Source organism: Stegostoma tigrinum, chromosome 20 (assembly GCF_030684315.1).
Source record: "Stegostoma tigrinum isolate sSteTig4 chromosome 20, sSteTig4.hap1, whole genome shotgun sequence".
Classification (NCBI taxonomy): domain Eukaryota; kingdom Metazoa; phylum Chordata; class Chondrichthyes; order Orectolobiformes; family Stegostomatidae; genus Stegostoma; species Stegostoma tigrinum.
The window spans coordinates 57,086,299-57,106,509 of record NC_081373.1 but is presented as its reverse complement, the minus strand read 5'-3'; the positions used below and the strand labels follow the sequence as shown (position 1 = coordinate 57,106,509).

The 20,211-nt window shown below is 41.0% G+C and overlaps 1 protein-coding gene across 1 annotated transcript in view; it reads left to right on the top strand.

Annotated features, from left to right (window-relative positions):
- tspan15 (tetraspanin 15) overlaps positions 1 to 20,211 on the top strand; it is a 99,320-nt gene that overhangs the window by 22,007 nt on the left and 57,102 nt on the right. The window contains exon 2 of the mRNA XM_048551154.2: positions 16,717 to 16,902. Within this exon, the coding sequence (XP_048407111.1) occupies positions 16,717 to 16,902 (186 nt within the window). The remainder of the gene's footprint in view (positions 1 to 16,716; positions 16,903 to 20,211) is intronic.

Genomic DNA, 20,211 nt, shown 5'->3' with positions numbered 1-20,211 from the left:
CTATCTCCACTCACTTTAAAACAATGCCCCCTTGTAACAGCTACCTCCTCCCTGGGGAAAATTCTCAGGCTGTCCATTCTATCTATACCTCTGATCATTTTTTACACCTAATCTTTACCAACAATCTTGAAGATTATATGCGAACAATGTGGTTCCCATATTATCTAAATACCATTTTTGTACCTTTACTAATAACCTTTTATGGGCCTCACCATTCTTTTAAACTCATCCTTTTTTATAATAAACCATACCATCCAGATTGAAACTGGGACCAATGGCCTTTGACATATACCTTGCCAAGTTAATTAAACTCTATCTGCCTATATGCCGATCATTTAAAAACTCTGAATAACTAGAGTAGCCGCTCCTTGACAAGATGGGATCTGATAAATTATCATTAGTGGGACTTTCGGATTTCAGTAAGGTCAGTGTGCAGCTACTGTAAGTAAATAAAAAAAATTGGTAGAATGTCATCGTTTATCATGAGAGGAATTAAATTCAAAAGTAGGGAGTTATTCTTCAGTGACAACACAGTGTGGAGCTGAAGGAACATAGGTCAGGCAGCATCAGAGGAGTAGGAAAGTTGATGTTTTGGGTTGGGACCCTTCTTCTGAACTGAGTTCCTATTATAAGAAATTGATATGTCATCAAAGGTATTAAAGAAGGGGCCAGTTAGACAATGATAGGAGAGCTAACTGTCATCCACCAGAATTAACAGCCATCAGCTCTCAAGAGAAAAATGCCGGCTCTCGCAGACTCTTGTATGTCTTAGTGAAAGTGCTGTCTAGATACCAATGGTACCCATGCCACAGCTAGTTAATATTCCTGATGGAGGAATCGACAAAGAAGGCATTCCTGATAGAAGAATTGATGGCGAAGGCACAGAGCATTCAGGAAGACATGCAATCTGGCTGTAATTTTGAGAGGCTAAATTTTATTTTTATATCAGTGGGATTTATATTTATTAGAACAGTATATCATTAGAATCTTGCTGTATTCGGGAATAGTTAGTAGTTAGAAGTTATTTACTCAGTTTGTTATTAGTTTAGTCAATTTGTTCATTATTAGAGTTGGATATATAAATTGTTACTTGTTGATTGTAAGGTGAGTGTTAATGATTTATTTAACCACTGGTAGTTGAAAGGCAGGTTAACCACTGCTCACACTGCTATTACAGATTATGAGGCAAGGTGTTATTCTTTGGGCAATTTTGGTTTTAATTCTCAGGGAGGGGGTAGTGGTCCTCCTGCATTGTAAACTTGATTTTGATCTCAAACCCATATTCATGCCTACCAACGATAACCTTTTACCCTCTTACATAATAAGGATCAGTACACCTCTACCTCAAAAATATTTCAACTGTAACCTTAGTACTGGATTCTCTGTTGAGATCCCTCAGGATCTTGTATGTCAGGAATGCCTTCTCTGTCGATTCTTCCATCAGTAGTAGCTGTGCCATAGTTTTTAGATGGCGCTTTCCCTAAGACATAGAGGAGTCTGTGAGAGCCAGCAATTCTCTTTTGAGAGCTGAGTGCTGTTTTCTCTGGTGGATGGCTGTTAGCTCTCATGTCTTTGATCAACTGTCCCCTTTTTTTTAATACCATTGATGACATATCAGTTTCTTACAAAAGGATTGGTCCTTTATTGTCAACTCCATCAGATTTAAATTTAGGATTATAAAATGTGAGGCTGGATGAACACAGCAGGCCAAGCAGCATCTCGGGAGCACAAAAGCTGACGTTTCGGGCCTGGACCCTTCATCAGAGAGGGGGATGGGGAGAGGGAACTGGAATAAATAGGGAGAGAGGGGGAGGCGGACCGAAGATGGAGAGTAAAGAAGATAGGTGGAGAGAGTATAGGTGGGGAGGTAGGGAGGGGATTCGTCAGTCCAGGGAAGACGGACAGGTCAAGGAGGTGGGATGAGGTTAGTAGGTAGATGGGGGTGCGGCTTGGGGTGGGAGGAAGGGATGGGTGAGAGGAAGAACCGGTTAGGGAGGCAAGAGTATAAAGGATATGTTTCCACATTTAAAAATTGAAATACTTCTGATTATTAATGCTTCCTCATTGATAAGGAAACCAAGTGTGCAAATTTTGATGACTTCTCCAAAGGAGCTGTTGAGGTGACCAAGATGGGATCTTCAACAGCAATGCCAAATCAGCCCAAATGGCAAGTCAATTTCTCAACAGTTACTCTGAAGTAACTGCTGGACAAAAAACAGAAGTTATTCTAGTGGCCAATAAAGTACAGCAGCACAGCACAGAGGTCCTGAAACGATTGATAGAGTTGAAGTCTTGAGAAAGCCTTTTTCCTGATGTGACCTTTGCTGTGATAGAATCTTGACTTCTTTAGTTTAGTAGTATTGATCACACAGTCAGATTAAATTTCTGGTTTGTTCTGAGCATGCTATCGTATTTAGATAGGCATTGAATTGCTGCAATTGGCTTACATGAATTAGCCTTGCTACAGAGTCTTTTTATATAGGTGACTGCCAAGAACAGGATTTATCACCATTGTGGTGACTTGCATGACTAGAGTCTGATTTCAGTGATTGACTATATTCGTATGAAGTATGATGAATTGCTGGACATGTTGTCAGGAGTAAACTGGAGAAAAAAATGACTGAATGTGTTGTTAAAAAATTGCAGGATACTGGAAGAATATGGCATATTTATGATAACAAGTCACTTTTTTGAGGACTGTCACATTTTAAATTAACGGCTTGATTCTTTAAATTGACGTGACAGTCCAACCTTCAATCATGCAATGTGATAAATATGATTTGTGTTGAAATCATATTCAACATATGAATGTACAGGGAATTTACTGTGCTGTAAGGCAAGACATTAATTGTTTCAAATTTTGTTTCTTTTTGTCGCACATTAATCTCAAAAGGACTTGAACTTGGAGATGTGACCATACTGATTTTCATGTTCTGGTATGAGTGAACTAATTATTGATCAGGATAGTAAGAATTCCATTATTTATGTTGTGACAACAGAGCATTGATTTTAGTTTTACAGTCTGCTGCGTTCATATTTGAGAATTTATCTGCCCGTTTCATACTTCCCTTGCGTGTCAAAGAGATTGCAAATTCAATGTGAAAATTTTTAAATAACACTGAATGCTGAGGTAGCGCTTCTACGGCTGTGTTGCTTTTCCTCATATTTGTGCGATTTTTTGGAGTGGCTTTTATTGTAGTTTTTTATGGTATTGAATTGAATTAGCTTTATTGTCATGTATTCAAATGAGTACAATGAAAAGTTTATAAGTTGGCATTTATAGCATCATCATAGGTGCAATACTTAATTACAAAACAGAGAAATGAAGAAAAAATGTTACATTACAGCTATACACAGTGTAACCATTGGTCAGAAAAACAAGAAGCAAAATTAAAAAGGCAAACATCACATTGTCTCTCCAAAATCTTTCCGCAGCAGATCAGTGCAGGTGGCAATGACATGGCCTGACCCCTGGCTGCCCAAGCTCGGCACTGGCCACTGGTCACTGGCGTCCTCGTTCCAGCTGCTGGCGTCCCCATTGACTGCTGACCCTACTTCGGTGACTAGGACTGGGTGCCCAAGGCTGAGAAGAGAGGGAGAAAAGAAAGAGAAGAAAAAGAACAGTTGCAGCAGAAGAACTCCTGCTGGAGCACCCTACCCTGCTGCCATCGACACAGTGGCTCAGTGGTCAGCGCTGCAGCCTCACAGCACCAGGGACCCGGGTTCAATTTCATCCTTGGGCAACTGTGTGTGTGGAGTTTGCACATTCTCCTCGTGTCTGCTTGGGTTTCCTCCAGGTACTCCGATTTCCTGCTACAGTCCAAAGATGTGCAGGTTAGGTGAATTGGCTAAGCTAAACTGCCCGTAGTGTTCAGGAGTCTGTAGATTAGGTGGGTAAAAGGGGATGGGTCTGGGTGGGATGCACCAAGGGTCGGTGTGGACTTGTTGGGCCAAAAGGCGTGTTTCCACACTGTAGAGGTTCTAATTCTAATTCCATCTTGCTGGAAACAGGAAAGAGGCCAGCATTTATATCCCATGCTGAATTGCCCTTGAGAAAACACTCATGAGCTGAGTCCTCTAATTGCTGCATCTCTGTTGTGTAGGAACACCCACAGTACTGTTTTGCAGTGAGTCCAGAGGTTTTGATCCAGTAACAGTGAATGAATGGTGATATGGTTCCAAGTAAGGATAATATGTGCTTTGGGCAGCTAACAGATATTGGTGTTCCTTGTGATGGCTGCCTTTTCTTTAACCTAGTTGAGGCTGCAAGTTTGAAAGATGCCTTTGAACAAAGACTTTAAGATGTCACACGCTGCTGCATATTTGTGCTGGTATTGGAGGGATTGTATATTTAAGGTGGTGGATTGGATGCAAATCAAGTGGGCAACTTTTCCCAGATGGTATTGAGATTGATGAATGTTGTTGGAGTGGCAATAATCCCGAGAACACGTCATACATCAGGCTTGTGCCTTGTAGATGGTAGACAGCCTTTGGAGAGTCAGAAGGTGAGTTATCCACCGCAGAATTCCCAGTTTCTGGCTTGTTCTTTAGCTACATTAATTTTATGGCTATCCCAATTACATTTTCAGTTGGGGCATGTTAGTAAGGATTCAGCAATAGTCATGCCATTAAATGTCAAAGTGAGATGTTTAATTTTTCTCCTGTTGGTGAATGTCATTGGCTGTTACTTAAGTGCCAAATAAAAGTTTCAGTACACATCGGGCTAAGTCTGAATGTTATTTCTGTTTGCAAGGAATGGAAGTGAGAGTTCAAGTTTCCTGGAACATGAGAGTAATGCTGTAATGATTTATGAATAACTGAGATCATTTCAGCAGGAGAGTATGAGTGCTTCCTGAGAAAAGCACAATAATAATAATTTTATATTGTTCTATGTTAAAATGTCCTGATTCATACTCACACAAAATACTTCTGAAGAGAAATGTTTACTGCTATGTATGCAGTTTTTTTTCTGCACGTTTTTTGTTGCTGAAGATAAAGTTGAATTTTAAGGAGAAAATTTGCTTTGTTTTAACCATTTTGTCTTCCATTGACACAAGCCAGAAAGTTCAGATTAATCGTAGGGATGCTGTGTTCTTCAGTCTCAAAGATTTCTGAGTTTGCAGTAGCTATTTAACACATTTACAGAAATAAATTTCCACCAGATTTTTTTGGACGACTGTTACAGGATCCTAGCCTGGGACTCACCTATACCTATAAGACCATTTGCTTCATCCAGGAGATTCGTGTGCATATTCTTCTTACCTGTTGTTCCAGCATTTATTCTTACATCATATCATGATAATGTTAAAGATATGGTATAGACTTGTGGGACTAGACACGTAGGTTTTCCATAGTCCCACTCCGTCTGATACCTTGTATGTATTTCCCGTGTCCAGCTGGATTCCATTGGAGATCCTTGCATAAGGCTTGGTCCCAGCAGGAATTCTGAAACAACTAACTAACTGTCAGGGGAGTTATTGTTTACTAATGGGATGCAGGGTAACATAATGAGCTGAATGATCCTTTAAAATATCAGGATCACGTGATTTCATTAAATTACTGAAGATAAAAGACTGATAGCCAGGCAGCTTATTCAACATACATCACAGTGTTATCTTAGTGTATTAGTAAAAATACCAAAAAGGAAAATATACCTTAAATCAATTTGCTGTCATCACAACGATACAGTTGCAAACATGTAAAATTTGGAAAGATACCTGATTTGGCCAGTGTAACTTTGTGTGTGTGTGTGTGTGTGTGTGTGTGTGTGTGTGTGTGTGTGTGTGTGTATGTGTGTGTGTGTGTGTGTGTGTGTGTGGAATGAGCTGTCAGAGGAAGTGGCAAAGGCTGGTACAATTACGGCACGTTGAACTGGAGGTTCTGTTTCCATGCTGTACAACTCTATGACTCTATAATGGATTCTACTGTAAAGTGACCTTCCACATTTTCATGTCACAATAACATTGGGGTTAAATGTGCCTGCTGTTATAAATGGGAGTGTTGTGACTTCAAGTGATGATAAGGTACATAGTTCAAGACAAGTGTCTAAATGTTGTTTGTGTTAAATTATCATAGAATCCCTACAGTGGGGAAACAGGCCCTTCAGCCCAACAAGTCCTCACCATCCCTCCAAAGGGCACCCCATCCAAACCCATTCCCCCACCCTTTCCCTGTAACCCTGCATTTCTCATGGTTAATACACCCAATCTTCACACCTCTGAATACTATGGGTAATTTAGCATGGCCAATTAACATATCCTGCGTATCTTTGTATTGTGGGGGGAAAACTGGAGCACCTGGCATAAACCCATGCAGAGTTGGGGATACTTCACCATTGATTTTGTAGAAATGGCATCTCACTGTCCAGCTCGTCACTGAAGTGCTGGAAATGGCAAATTGTCTTTTTTTATTCAGCCATGGAATGTTGGTATCACTGGTAAGGATGATAAGTTACCCTGTGTTGGAATCAAAGAACAGTTATTCTACAAAAGGGTGCCATTCAGTCTGTCACATCTTGTTTGTCTCTCTAAGAGCACCTCAGTAAGTCTCTCTCCCTCCCCTTCCCCCAAAGCACTCCACATCTTTTCCATTCAAACAATTATCCAATTACATTTTTAAACAACAATTGAAACTGCTAGCATCACAGTCTTAAGCAGTGCAACCAGATTTTAATGATTGCCTGAAAAAGTTTTTCTCTTGAGTTGGTTTGGATTCATTTGCCATTTGTTTGAAATTGACGTGCTCTAGTTCTTTACCCTTCTACAAATGGTAGCGATTTCTCCATATCTGTACGAACTCCTTCTGATCGTACCTTTCAAATTGTTCTTGACTTTTTTCTCGACGAAAAACCTTAGCTTTGCAAATTTATCCATATAACTAAAGACTATTATTCCAGAACTGTTCTCTCAAACTTTTATGTTCTCTGTAAAATATAGTGCCCAGAACTGGACAAAATGTTCCTAAATGAAGCCAAATCATTAGTTTATAAAGACCAGAATCCAGAGGCCTCATGAAACACTTTCTCAACCTGCCTCGCCACTGTTAACAAATTGTACGCACACATCCCCAGGTGGCACTCCTAAACTCGTATGCTATTGAGTATTTTATTTGATAATTTGCCTCCTTGTAATTCCTTGTAATTTGTAGCAAAGTGCATCATTCACAAGCATGCACTTCACCAGTGTTTCTGAAATCTAACATTATCCTCTTCACCATTCGTAATACTTCTAAGTTTTATGTGATAATGAATTTTGAAGTTATGCCCTGTATAGTCAAGTCTAGGCCATTGATATGAATCGAGCAAAGCTGTGGTCCTAATATCAACTCTGGGGAATCCTACTATCTTCCTCCAATCTGAGAAAAAGGCACTTACCTCTATTCTTTGTCATTTTACTCAGCCAGTTTTATCACCATGCTACAACTGTGCCTTTTGTTCTATGGGGTTCAAATTTGCTGACAGCCTGTAATGTGGAACTTCATTTATACAAGATAATGAGAGGCATAGATAGAGTTGATAGCCAGAGACTATTTCCCAGGGCTGAAATGGCTAGCACGAGGGGTCATAGTTTTAAGCTGGTTGGTGGAAAGTATAGAGGGGATGTCAGAGGCAGGTTCTTTACGCAGAGAGTTGTGAGAGCATGGAATGCGTTGCCAGCAGCAGTTGTGGAAGCAAGGTCATTGGGGTCATTTAAGAGACTGCTGGACATGCATATGGTCACAGAAATTTGAGGGTGCATACATGAGGATCAATGGTCGGCACAACATTGTGGGCTGAAGGGCCTGTTCTGTGCTGTACTGTTCTATGTTCTATGTTCTATGAAATACCTCTTGAAAATTCATGTACACCATTTCTTTCCATCATCAAAAAAATACAGTAAAATTCATGAAATGCTATTTTCCCCTAAGTTTGTGCTAGTTTTCTTTAAACCAGAGGACTGCTAATTTTATAGAACATAGAACAGTACAGCACAGTACGGGCCCTTCGGTCCTCGATGGTGTGCCGACCTGTCATACCGATCTCAAGCCCATCTAACCTACACTATTTTCTTAGATTATTATTTCTAAGAGCTTCTCCACTACAAATTAAGAGTGATTAACCACTAGTTGCAGGCCTTTTCCTTGCAACATTTTCTGAATAGGGGTGTAATATTCACAATTTTCCAGTCTGCTGGTGAAGGACTGGATTAGAAGAACATAAAAGGTGCTGGAATTCCAAAATAAACACAGAAAATGTTGGCAAAATTCAGTAGCCTGGGCACCATCTACAGAAAGAGAAACGGACTTATGTTTCAAGTCAACCACCTTTTATTATAATCAGGATTGAAAGATTATTGCCACTGCCTCTGCAATTTCTACCTTTAATTTCTGTCTGTATTCCCAAATGCATGTGATACAGCTCTGGTCATTTATCAACTTTGAGTACAGATGGTTATTCTAGTACCAAGATTTTTTTGACTTTTTAACACATCCAGTACTGCAACCTCCTTTTTCAGTAAACTGTGGCAGCGTCATCTTAGTAAAGACAGATGCAAAGTACTGATTAATGCTTCAGCCGTGCCATCTGCCTCCATGTGTATATTACCATTTTTTTTGTCAATAATCAGCCATCTCCTCGAACCACCTTTTAAAATTAATTAAATACCTATGGAAGACTTTTGACTTCACATTTATTTTGACTACCAGTCATCCATACTGTCCTTCTTTGTTTTTCACTTCCTGCTTAAATGTTATCTATTCTGCCTGCTTCTCACTTCTGTTATCAACCAGACATCCATCATATCGTCCTCTCCAATGCTTTCCATGACAGTGGTATTAAAATCCAATATCATAGAGACAGGACATTATGTAGTCTGATGCAACTTCATGAAACAACCAAGGTCTTTCAAGGACATACATCACAATTTCTTTTTTGTTGACACTACATTAGCTGCTAGTTTGGAACTGGACATGCAGTGTCACATTGACATGTTCTGCAACACGTATTTCAACCTTGGCCATACTGTCAGCGCAAAGCCTGTGCCAGGAAAGCCCTGATCCACTCCACATTCCCCAATCCTTCAACACTGGCTCACTCTTGCCAGTCCTGAGCCTTCATGGGAGCTGCCTTTGCCCTTGTCCCCCACCTTGTAGATTTCAACAAGGAAATCCACTGACCACAGATACAATTATGCAAAGCCAAAGGTGCAAACCAGTTTTAAACAAATGTGAACCATGTGTGACGTGATTTCATGTGCCGCTGACTTTATCGTGAAGGCAGAACACAATTAGGAAAATCTGAAGGATTTTTCTTTTAGATTAGATTAGATTCCCTACAGTGTTGAAGCAAGCCCTTCGGCCTAACAGGTCCACACTGCCCCTTGAAGCATCCCACCCAGACCCATTCCCCTATAACCCACATGCCCCTGAACACTATGGGCAATTTAGCATGGCCGATCCACCTAGCCTGCACATCTTTGGATCGTGGGAGGAAACCGGAGCATCCAGAGGAAACCCACGCAGACACAGGGAGAATGTGCAAACTCCACACAGACAGTCGCCCGAAGCTGGAATCAAACTCCGGTCCCTGGCACTGAGAGGCTGCAGTGCTAACCACTGAGCCACCTTGCCGCCGTATTCATGGCATGCAAATCCATTATAAGTAAGAACCTGCCATCATGAATGAAATTTCAACTCTCACCTAATTAAGTTAGCCCACTCACCACTATGCCACTCTTACAGGCCCCATAAAATCCCTTCCTTCCTTTGTCCAACGTCTCTGTGGCATTAGACCAAAAACATTACCGCTATGCTCCTGATCATGGTAGATATAAACTAGTTGTTCCTTTGGTATTTTGTCTAATTATCTTTTTAACTATGTGCTAAATGTTTATTTGGTGGGTGGGGATGGGTGCGGTTAGCTCAGATGGCTGGATGGCTGTTTGCAATGCAAATAAATGCCAACAGCATGGGTTCAGTTCCCACTCTGACTGAAATTACCATGAAGGCCTCTCCTTCTCAACTTCTCCCCTCATCTGAGGCATGGTGACCCTCAGGTTAAAGTGCCAACTGTCATTTCTGTTTGATCAGAGAGCAGCCTATAGTCTCGTAGGACTGTGGCAACTTTACCTATATTTATTTATTGGCTCCAAACATCCTCTCACAGACTGAACATTAACAAATATAGTCTCCATCCTTTTAAGTTTGAATTGCTGCGAATGCAAAAAGTGTATACTTTCAACTTTTTTAGAAAATAGTCTTTCTGTCTCTTTTTCCTCTGTATGCAGAATTCAGTTGTGACATACTGAAAATAATGTTTGCAAAAGTTTTTTTTAATGTTTACAAAACTAGTATATCAAGATTCAATGTTGTACTTATCCATGCATGTCTTCACCCTCCTCACTGCTGAGTCATAGAGCCATATAGCATGGAAACAGACCCTTTGGTCCAATCAGTCCATGCCAAACATAATCCCAGACTAAACTAGTCCCACCTGCCTGCGGCTGGCCCATATCTCTTAAAAACCTTTCCTATTCATGTACTTACCCAAATATCTTTTAAACATTTAAAGATAAATGTATCTACATCCACCATTTCTTCTGGAAGTTCATTCCACGCACGAACCTCTATTAAAAAAACTTCCCCCATACCTTTTTAAAACTCTCTCCTCTCAACTTAAAAATGTGCCCCATATTCTTGAAATCCCCTGTCCTAGGGAAAAGACAACTACTCTATCTATTCCCCTTTTTTTTATAAACTTCTGTTACGTCGCCTCTCAATCTCTTATGTCCCAGTGGAAAAAGTCCCAGCCTACCTAGCCTTTCTTCGTAACTCAAACCTTCCATAACCAGCAACATGCAAGTCAATCTCTTCTGAATCCTCTTCAGCTTAATAATATCCATCCTGTAACTGGTCGACAAGAACTGAACATAGAATTCCAAAAGAGGCCTCCCCAGTGTCCTGTATAACCTCAACATGACTACCCTACTCCTGTACTCAAAGGACTGAGCAACGAAAGCAAGAGTGCCAAATGCCTTTTCAACTACCTGGTCCATGTGTGGCGCAAACTTCAAGAAATTTTGTACCTGAACTCTAGATCTCTCTGTTCTATATCACGACCCAGGGCCCTACCACTAATTGTATATGCCCAACCCTTGTTTGTTGTACTAAAATGCAATACCTCGCATTTATCCAGATTGAATTCCATCTGTCAGTTTTCATCCCATTGACCCATTTGACCAACATCTTTTTGTAATCTTAGAAAACCTCTTTCTTTGTCTGCTATGCCACCAATTTTGGTGTTTTCCACAAACTTACTATCCATGATTTCTGTATTCTCATCCAAATCATTTATATAAATGACAAGCAAAAGAGAACCTAGAGCTGATTCCTGTGAGACACTGAAAATGACAGTCCTCCAGTCTGAAAAGCAACCCTACACCACCACGCTGTGTCTCCTGCTGTTAAACCAATTCTGTATCCAGTTGGCAGGCTGACCTTGAACCTCACATGACCTAACTTTACTAATTAATCTATCATGCAGAACCTTGTCGAAGGCTTTACTATAGTCCAGGTAAAAGTATCTATTGCTCTGACCTCCTCATGAGCTACGTAAACCACTTGTGAAACACATTCTGCATTCCACCCCAGGTTTGGTCACTGCCTGTAATTGTAGTAGAGGCAGAAAACATTTCAAAAGTATTAAGATGTACACTTGTGATGCTCATATACACTAGGCTATGTGCCAAGCGCTGGAAAATGGGATTAGAATAGCTAAGTGAAGGGTCCAGGCCCGAAACGTCAGCTTTTGTGCTCCTGAGATGCTGCTTGGCCTGTTGTGTTCATCCAGCTTCACACTTTGTTATCTTGGATTCTCCAGCATCTGCAGTTCCCATTATTTGGGGCGGCACGCTGGCTCATTGGTTAGCACTGCAGCCTCACAGCTCCAGGGACCCGGGTTCGATTCCAGCCTCGGGCAACTGTCTGTGTGGAGTTTGCACATTCTCCCCGTGTCTGCGTGGGTTTCCTGCGTGTGCTCCGGTTTCCTCCCACAGTCCAAAGATGTGCAGGTTAGGTGGATTGGCCATGCTAAATTGCCCGTAGTGTTCAGGGATGTGTGGGATCCTTCAAGTGTGGTGTGGACTTGTTGGGCCGAAGGGCCTGTTTCCACACTGTAGTTAATGTAATGTAATTATCTCTTAGAATAGCTAAGTGCTTTTTCTTGGCCAGTGCAAACTCGATGGGCCAGATGGCCTCTTATTCTGTGGTGGACCTCTATGACTCATTGACCATTTTAGGGTTCTGTTTTGCAGTATATCAGACTGAAGGAATCTTCCACGGATTTTAAATTATGCCATTCGAACAGCAGTGTTGTCAATTCATTGGATAAACATATGGATGACAATGGAATAGTGTAGGTTAGATGGGCTTCAGTTTGGTTTCACAGGTCGGCGCAACATCGAAGGCCAAAAGGGCCTGTACTGTGCTGTAATCTTAAATGTTCTATGGACTGTCAGTTCTGGCAATTACAAACTGAGGACCAGGTCCAATACAGCTGGCACCCTTCCAAGTTACTATTTATTCCCAGCCAGTTACTTAAAGGGCACACCTTCTGAACCATATTGTTTTTTGTATTCAGCTTATAAGTAGGAGGAGGTCTCATAAAACAAATAGATTAGCTCATATATAGAAATTAAGAAGACTCTCATTTAATATTGGCACATACGGTCATATTTAATATGGTCTTTTGAAAACCGTAGAACAAATCTGTGTAACAAAACTTGAATTCTACACACAGGTACATAGTTATTATAACCTTGATAATACATTATTTTTAATAAAGAATAGTATTGCACTGTTGTGACAAAAAATACCCTCGACTTGCAGTTAGCATTGCCACTGGAATGCTGGTTGTAAAAGGCCTGTTCCTAGCTTGCACCTTGTGTAAAATAGACAGACTATGATATCAGTATACAGTGCTTGGTGCATTTTTGTGTTTCTCTGCTATGTTCATCGCAGGATTAAAAGCTTACTTCAACCAGAAAATGGAACTGACAAACAGAGAAACTTGTTATGACTTTGTTATAAAATCACAAAATTGTTACGGTGCAGAAGGAACCCATTCCATTATGATAATATTGCACAATGTCGTTTACAAACTCATGGGGACAATGTTATGATTTGGCAATCACAGCATGGTCCATGATAGCTTGCCTGCTGGGGTTTTGGGTGCAGAGATTAACCTGACTCACATGCAAGTTTCTGTCCATGTGCATTGTTTGACATCTAAACGTGCACAGGGACTTTTCTGTGCCTGGTTTCCTAATGTGCACCCCCAGCATCCAATGTGTTTTAAGTATGCTTATGATAATGGCTAATGAATGCAGTACATAATTCAGAGAACCTCCTTAGTGGTGAATACGTGGATTTTGGTAGCATGACTGGGTGATCAAAGTAACATCAATTGAGGAGGACTAGAAGGATATATTAATATAGTGTGATGAATAAAAGTTAGAGGAGGCTTGTCAACCATAAATGCTGGCATGGACATTGGGAGAAATTATCTGTTTCTTTGGTGTAAAATTCCAAGTATATTCCATGTCATCCTTTTGTCACATCTTGGAACATATCAGGGTATTAATATGGTGTTGTATACTGGATAGTTAGTTATATACTGGATAGCTTAGCTAGCGGGAGAGCTGGTTTGCTATACAAATTGAGGCCAACAATGCAGGTTCAATGAATGAGAACAAGCCAGCTTGGCGAAGAAGTCAGCAATCTTGGTCTACATTTGTTTATTTAGATAGACCTGCTTGTAGGTTCAAAAATGATAAGAGGATAGGGGAGGGTGATGGTATAATCACTATGCTATTAACCTAAAGACATGGTGGATCCAGGTTCAAATCCTGCCATGGCAGATGATAGAATTTGATTTCAACAAAAGTCTGGAGTTAAGAGTCTAATGATGATCATGAAACCATTGTCAATTGTCAAAAAAAAACCCATCTAGATCACTAACGTCCTTTCGGGAAGAAAATTACTTTCCTTGCCTCATCTGGCCTGTATGTGACTCCAAACTCTCAACAATCTCCTCTGATCAGCTAGATATGGGCATTAAATGCTGGCTAGTGGCCTTAGCCAGCAATACCCACATCCCGTGAACAAATAAAAGAAAACTTAGCCATTTCATCAAAAAGAATTTAAAGACTTTGTGAATTTAACTGAAGAAACTATACTGCTTGAAAATTAATTACATGTTTTGTCCAATTTTAAGCAAAGTTTCTCACACAATATACTTTTAATAACAAAGATTTTCCACTTGCACTTCTCTAACATTGTCCCCCCTCCACCAGTGCCTCAGTCCAACCACCATTTAGTTTTATACTGACTCAACTATTCTCATGGTCTCCTGGTTGGCCTCCCAACTTCCACTCTCTAAACTCAGCCAAGCTCTGCTATCCACATCCCAATATGCAGAAAGTTCTGCTCACCCACCACCACATCATTGACTCCTTAATTCCTGAACATCCTGAATTTTAATATTTCCATCTCTTGTGTTAAATCCTTTGTGATATCCCCCTCCATTTCTCTTTAATTTCCACGAGCCCTAAAACTCAGTTCTTGCACCCAGTATTCTTCTGACTCCACAGTCTGCACTCATTCCCTTTAGAACATAGAACATAGAACATAGAACAGTACAGCACAGAACAGGCCCTTCAGCCCACAATGTTGTGCCGACCATTGATCCTCATGTATGCACCCTCAAATTTCTGTGACCATATACATGTCCAGCAGTCTCTTAAATGACCCCAATGACCTTGCTTCCACAACTGCTGCTGGCAACGCATTCCATGCTCCCACAACTCTCTGCGTAAAGAACCTGCCTCTGACATCCCCTCTATACTTTCCTCCAAACAGCTTAAAACTATGACCCCTCGTGCTAGCCATTTCTGCCCTGGGAAATAGTCTCTGGCTATCAACTCTATCTATGCCTCTCATTATCTTGTATACCTCAATTAGGTCCCCTCTCCTCCTCCTTTTCTCCAATGAAAAGAGACCGAGCTCAGTCAACCTCTCTTCATAAGATAAGCCCTCCAGTCCAGGCAGCATCCTGGTAAACCTCCTCTGAACCCTCTCCAAAGCATCCACATCTTTCCTGTAATAGGGCGCCCAGAACTGGATGCAGTATTCCAAGTGCGGTCTAACCAAAGTTTTATAGAGCTGCAACAAGATGTCACGACTCTTAAACTCAATCCCCCTGTTAATGAAAGCCAAAACACCATATGCTTTCTTAACAACCCTGTCCACTTGGGTGGCCATTTTAAGGGATCTATGTATCTGCACACCAAGATCCCTCTGTTCCTCCACGCTGCCAAGAATCCTATCCTTAATCCTGTACTCAGCTTTCAAATTCGACCTTCCAAAATGCATCACCTCGCATTTATCCAGGTTGAACTCCATCTGCCACCTCTCAGCCCATCTCTGCATCCTGTCAATGTCCCGCTGCAGCCTACAACAGCCCTCTACACTGTCAACGACACCTCCGACCTTTGTGTCGTCTGCAAACTTGCTGACCCATCCTTCAATCCCCTCATCCAAGTCATTAATAAAAATTACAAACAGTAGAGGCCCAAGGACAGAGCCCTGTGGAACTCCACTCACCACTGACTTCCAGGCAGGTAGACTCCAGGCAGACTCCACTGCAGGTAGTTATACTTAACTTGTGTGGCTCTTTTCATCCTTAAGTCCACCTTTTCTCCTTTTAAAAGTCATCTCCAAACCTATTTCTTTAGCTCATCTTTATCCTGTCCACTCATCTGTTTTTAATAGATTTGAGCTGTGTAAGGATATTTTTCTAAGTAGCAATTAAAGGTAAATAGTTGTAAGTGGATAATGAAGCAGATCACTGTGGATTCTGAACATTTGAAGTAAAAACAGAAAATGCTGAAGCATTTAGCATTTCGGGCAATATCTGTAGAGGGACAGGAAATTGAGTAAACAGTTCATGTTTCTTCTTTTCATCAGAGCTGAGAGGAAATATTAGAAATGTAAAAGGTTTTGACCAAAGGGTGAGTGGGACAAGGGAGGTCTGTGATAGAGTGAAAGAATGAGAGGTTCAGTGACAGAATGATTGATTAATTTTATAGTGTCAAAGGAAATAAAATACTGCAGAGATAGTAAGAACTGCAGATGCTGGAGAGTCTGAGATAACAAGGTGTAGAGCTGAATGAACACAGCAGGCCAGGCAGCATCAGAGGAGCAGGAAAGTTGACGTTTCGGGTCCGGACCCTTCTTCGGAAAAATCTTTTTTCTGTACACCTTGTTACCTAAAATACTGCAGATGCTGGAAGTCTGAAATAAAAACAAATCCTTTGACAACATCTGTGGAAAGAGAAATGGAGTTAACGTTTCAAGTCCAAAGATGACTTCTGTATAGGGTAGTTGTACGACTAAGGAAGAGAATGAAAGGTGCAAGCTTCAAATCATAAGAATCAGATACAGAAATCACATAAATATTTGCATGTAAAAGTTTATTTTGAAAGTCTTTAGAAAGAAATTTTAAAATTTTGGGATGTGGGGAAAATTTGCTTAAAAGATTGCATGAAAATATAAGGGAAATAATAAACCTCTGAATAGGATGGCTGTTTGTTGGAATGTGTGATGTATGTAGAAATTAACACTAAGATTTGTTTTTTCCCATGTAACTTTAATGTGCTAATACTTTGTTTTCATATTTTGCAGTTAATTGGAACTTTCATCCTTTGTATTGGCATATATGCAGAAGTTGAGAGACAGAAGTACAAGACACTGCAAGGTGCCTTTTTAGCTCCAGCTATAATCCTGATTTTGCTGGGAATTCTGATGTTTGTGGTGTCGTTTATTGGTGTTTTAGCATCTTTGCGGGACAACTTGTGCCTTCTGAAAGTGGTAAGACATGCTTTGCTAGTATTATAATCTTTGCTCGTACTACAATTTTATTGGCTGTTTATTTCCTAACTTGACATTGATTCTTTTAAAATATGCTCTCAAGGTGAAAGAAGCTTAGTTTAAACAATTTGAATGTGATTTCCTGTCTAGTTGATTGAATAGTTTCCCAAAACACTTCATTTAAATCCAGACTGCATTCTATGAATAATAATGATGTGAACTAGAAAGTATTACTCTTTAAACTCATATTTATTGTATTGGCCATAAACTCATGTTTATTGTATTGGCCATAGACTCATGCTGCACCCTAAAAGCTAGTAATTACCATATTGAAAGTCCACATGTTCTTCCTGACACTGGTGTCATTTTGTTTGCTGTGTGATATAAAGATTAATTGTTTAGTTCGTAAAACAAGGTTTAGGTGGAAATCATTTGTAAAAGCACACGTGAAATACAAAAAAGAAATGCTAAAATATAACACCTAATAAATTATAGTCACCTGGAAATTATTACATTATCAAGTAAACAGGTAGCATGTTTTCGCTTCTATTTTACCAAAACATTAACCAGTATGTTTCAAAATTTAATGTTTTGCAACTATATAATTGGTACAGACAAGTCAGTTGGCCCTTGCTACTGATAACTTAATGAAAAGTTAGATTTTGTTAGTTTAACTTCATGATTAATACTAATCAATTTGAATTTACTGAGGTACTTTCTAGGATAAGAAAGAGAAATGTGACTCGTTTGATGAAATACGTTTGATTTTGGTCCTATAGAATTCCTTGAATCTAAAATAATTTCTGCGGATCAGTAACATTCATGAAATCACGATAGGAAGAAGAAACATAGAAACACAAGAAAACAGGAGCAGGAGTAGGCCATTCAAACCTGCTGTGCCATTCAATACAGTCGTGGCTGATCATCCTACTCAGTACCCTGTTCTCTCTTTCTCCTCATATTTCTGATCCCTTTACCCTAAGTACGATATCTAACTCCATCTTGAAAACATTCAAAGTTTTGGCCTCAACTGCTTTCTGTAGCAAAGGATTTCACAGGCTTTCCAGGTGTAAATATTTCTCCTCACCTTGGCCCTAAATGGCCTAACCTATATTCTTAGACTGTGACTCCTGGGTCTGGATGCTGCAATCATCAAGAACATGTTTATTCTGTCGTAGAGTAATGTAGCATGGAAACTGGCCCTTTAGCCCAAACTGACCATGGTGCCCACCTAAGCTAATTCCAATTGCCCACATTTGATCTATATCCCTCTGAACCATTCTCATCCATGTACCTATCCAAATGTTTTTTAAATGTTGCTATTGTACCTGCCTGAAACACTTTGTCCAGCAGCCCATTCCATAAACGCACCACTCTTTGGGTGAAGAAGTTGTCTCTCTGGTCCTTCTTAAATCTTTCCCCTATCACATTACACCTGTGGCCTTTACTTTTCAATTCCCCTTTGCTATCAACAATGCTTGTTAATTTTGTATCATCCGCAAACTTACTAATCATGCCTTGTACATTCACATCCACATCACTTATATAAATAACCACTGTGGCACACCACTAGTCACAGGCCCAAAGTCCAGCAAATAACCTTCAGCCATCATCCCCTGCTTCTGACATCAAGCCAATTTTGAATCCAAATAGCTAGCTCTCCCTGGATCCCATGTGACCTAACTCTCATGATTAGCCTGCCATACAGGACCTTGTCAAAGGCCTTACTAAAATCGATGTAGACAACATTCACTGCCTACCCTTATCCATCCTCTTGGTTATCTCTTCGAAAAACTCAAAGATTTGTCAGACATGATTTCTCACACATAAATCCATGCTGAAAATACCTAATCAGACCTTGACTATCCAAATGTTGATTGGTCCTGTCCCTCAGTATCCTGGCCAGTAACTTGACATCCATTGATGTCAGGATCAGTGGCCTGTGATTCCTTGGCTTGCCTTTGCTACCTTTCTTAAAAAATTGAATAATGTTAGCCACCTTCCAGTCTTCTGAAACTATACCAGTGGGTAAAGATGAAGTAAAAATCTCTGCAAGAGCCTCTGCAGTTTCTTCCCTAGTCTCCCACAACATTGGAGGATGGACTTGATCAGGCCCAGGAGATTGCTCCACCTTAATGCGCTATAAGGCTGCCAACACCACCTCTCTGGTAACATGCATGTGGTCCAAAACATCCCCACTTGTTTCTGTGATAATAGGATCTGCAGATGCTGGAGAATCCGAGATAACAAGGTGTAGAGCTGGATGAACACAGCAGGCCAAGCAGCATCTTTGGAGCAGGAGAAAATCGGTGGAGAGGAGACAGACAAGTTAAAGAGGCAGGGCTGGAGCCAGTAAAGGTGAATGTAGTTGGGGAGGTAGGAAGGAAATAGGCCAGTCCAGGGAGGATGGACAGGTCAAGGGGCCGGGATGAGGTTAGTAGGTCGGAAATGGGGCTGTGGCTTAAGGTGGGAGGCGGGGATAGGTGAGAGGAAGGACAGGTTGGGGAGGCGAGGATATGTTGGCCTGGTTTTGGGATGCAGTAGGGAGAGGGGAGATTTTGAAGCTTGTGATATCCACATTGATACCATTGGGCTGCAGGGTTCCCAAGCAGAGTATGAGTTGCTGTTCCTGCAACCTTCAGGTGGCATTGTTGTGGCACTGCAGGAGGCCCAGGATAGACATGTCATCTGAGGAATGGGAGGGGTAGTTGAAATGGTTCACGATTGGGAAGTGTAGTTGTTTATTGTGAACCAAGTGTAGGTGTTCTGCAAAGCAATCCTCAAGCCTCCGCTTGGTTTCCCCGATGTAGAGGAGGCCACAGCGGATGTAGTATACCACATTAGCAGGTATTCAGGTGAACATCTGCTTGATGTGGAAAGTCGTCTTGGGGCCTGGGATGGGGGTGAGTGAGGAGGTATGGGGGCAAATGTAGCCCTTCCTGCGGTTGCAGGAGAAAAGTGATGGGGCTGGAAGGCAGTGTGGAGTGGACAAGGGAGTCCCAGAGAGAGTGGTCCGTCTGGAAAGTAGGCAAGGGTGGGGAGGGAAAAATGTCTTTGGTGGTAGGGTCGGATTGCAGATGGCAGAAGTGTCGGAGGATGATCAGTTGGATCTGAAGGTTGGTGGGGTGGTACGTGAGGATGAGGGGCTTTCTTTTTTGATTGTTATTGCAGGGACAGGGTGTGAAGAATGAGTTGCGGGAAATGCGGGAGACACGGTCAAGGGTGTTTTAACCACTGCAGTGGGGCGACGTTGCGGTCCTTGAAAAACGAGGACATCTGAGTTGTACGGGAGTGGAATGCTGCATTCTG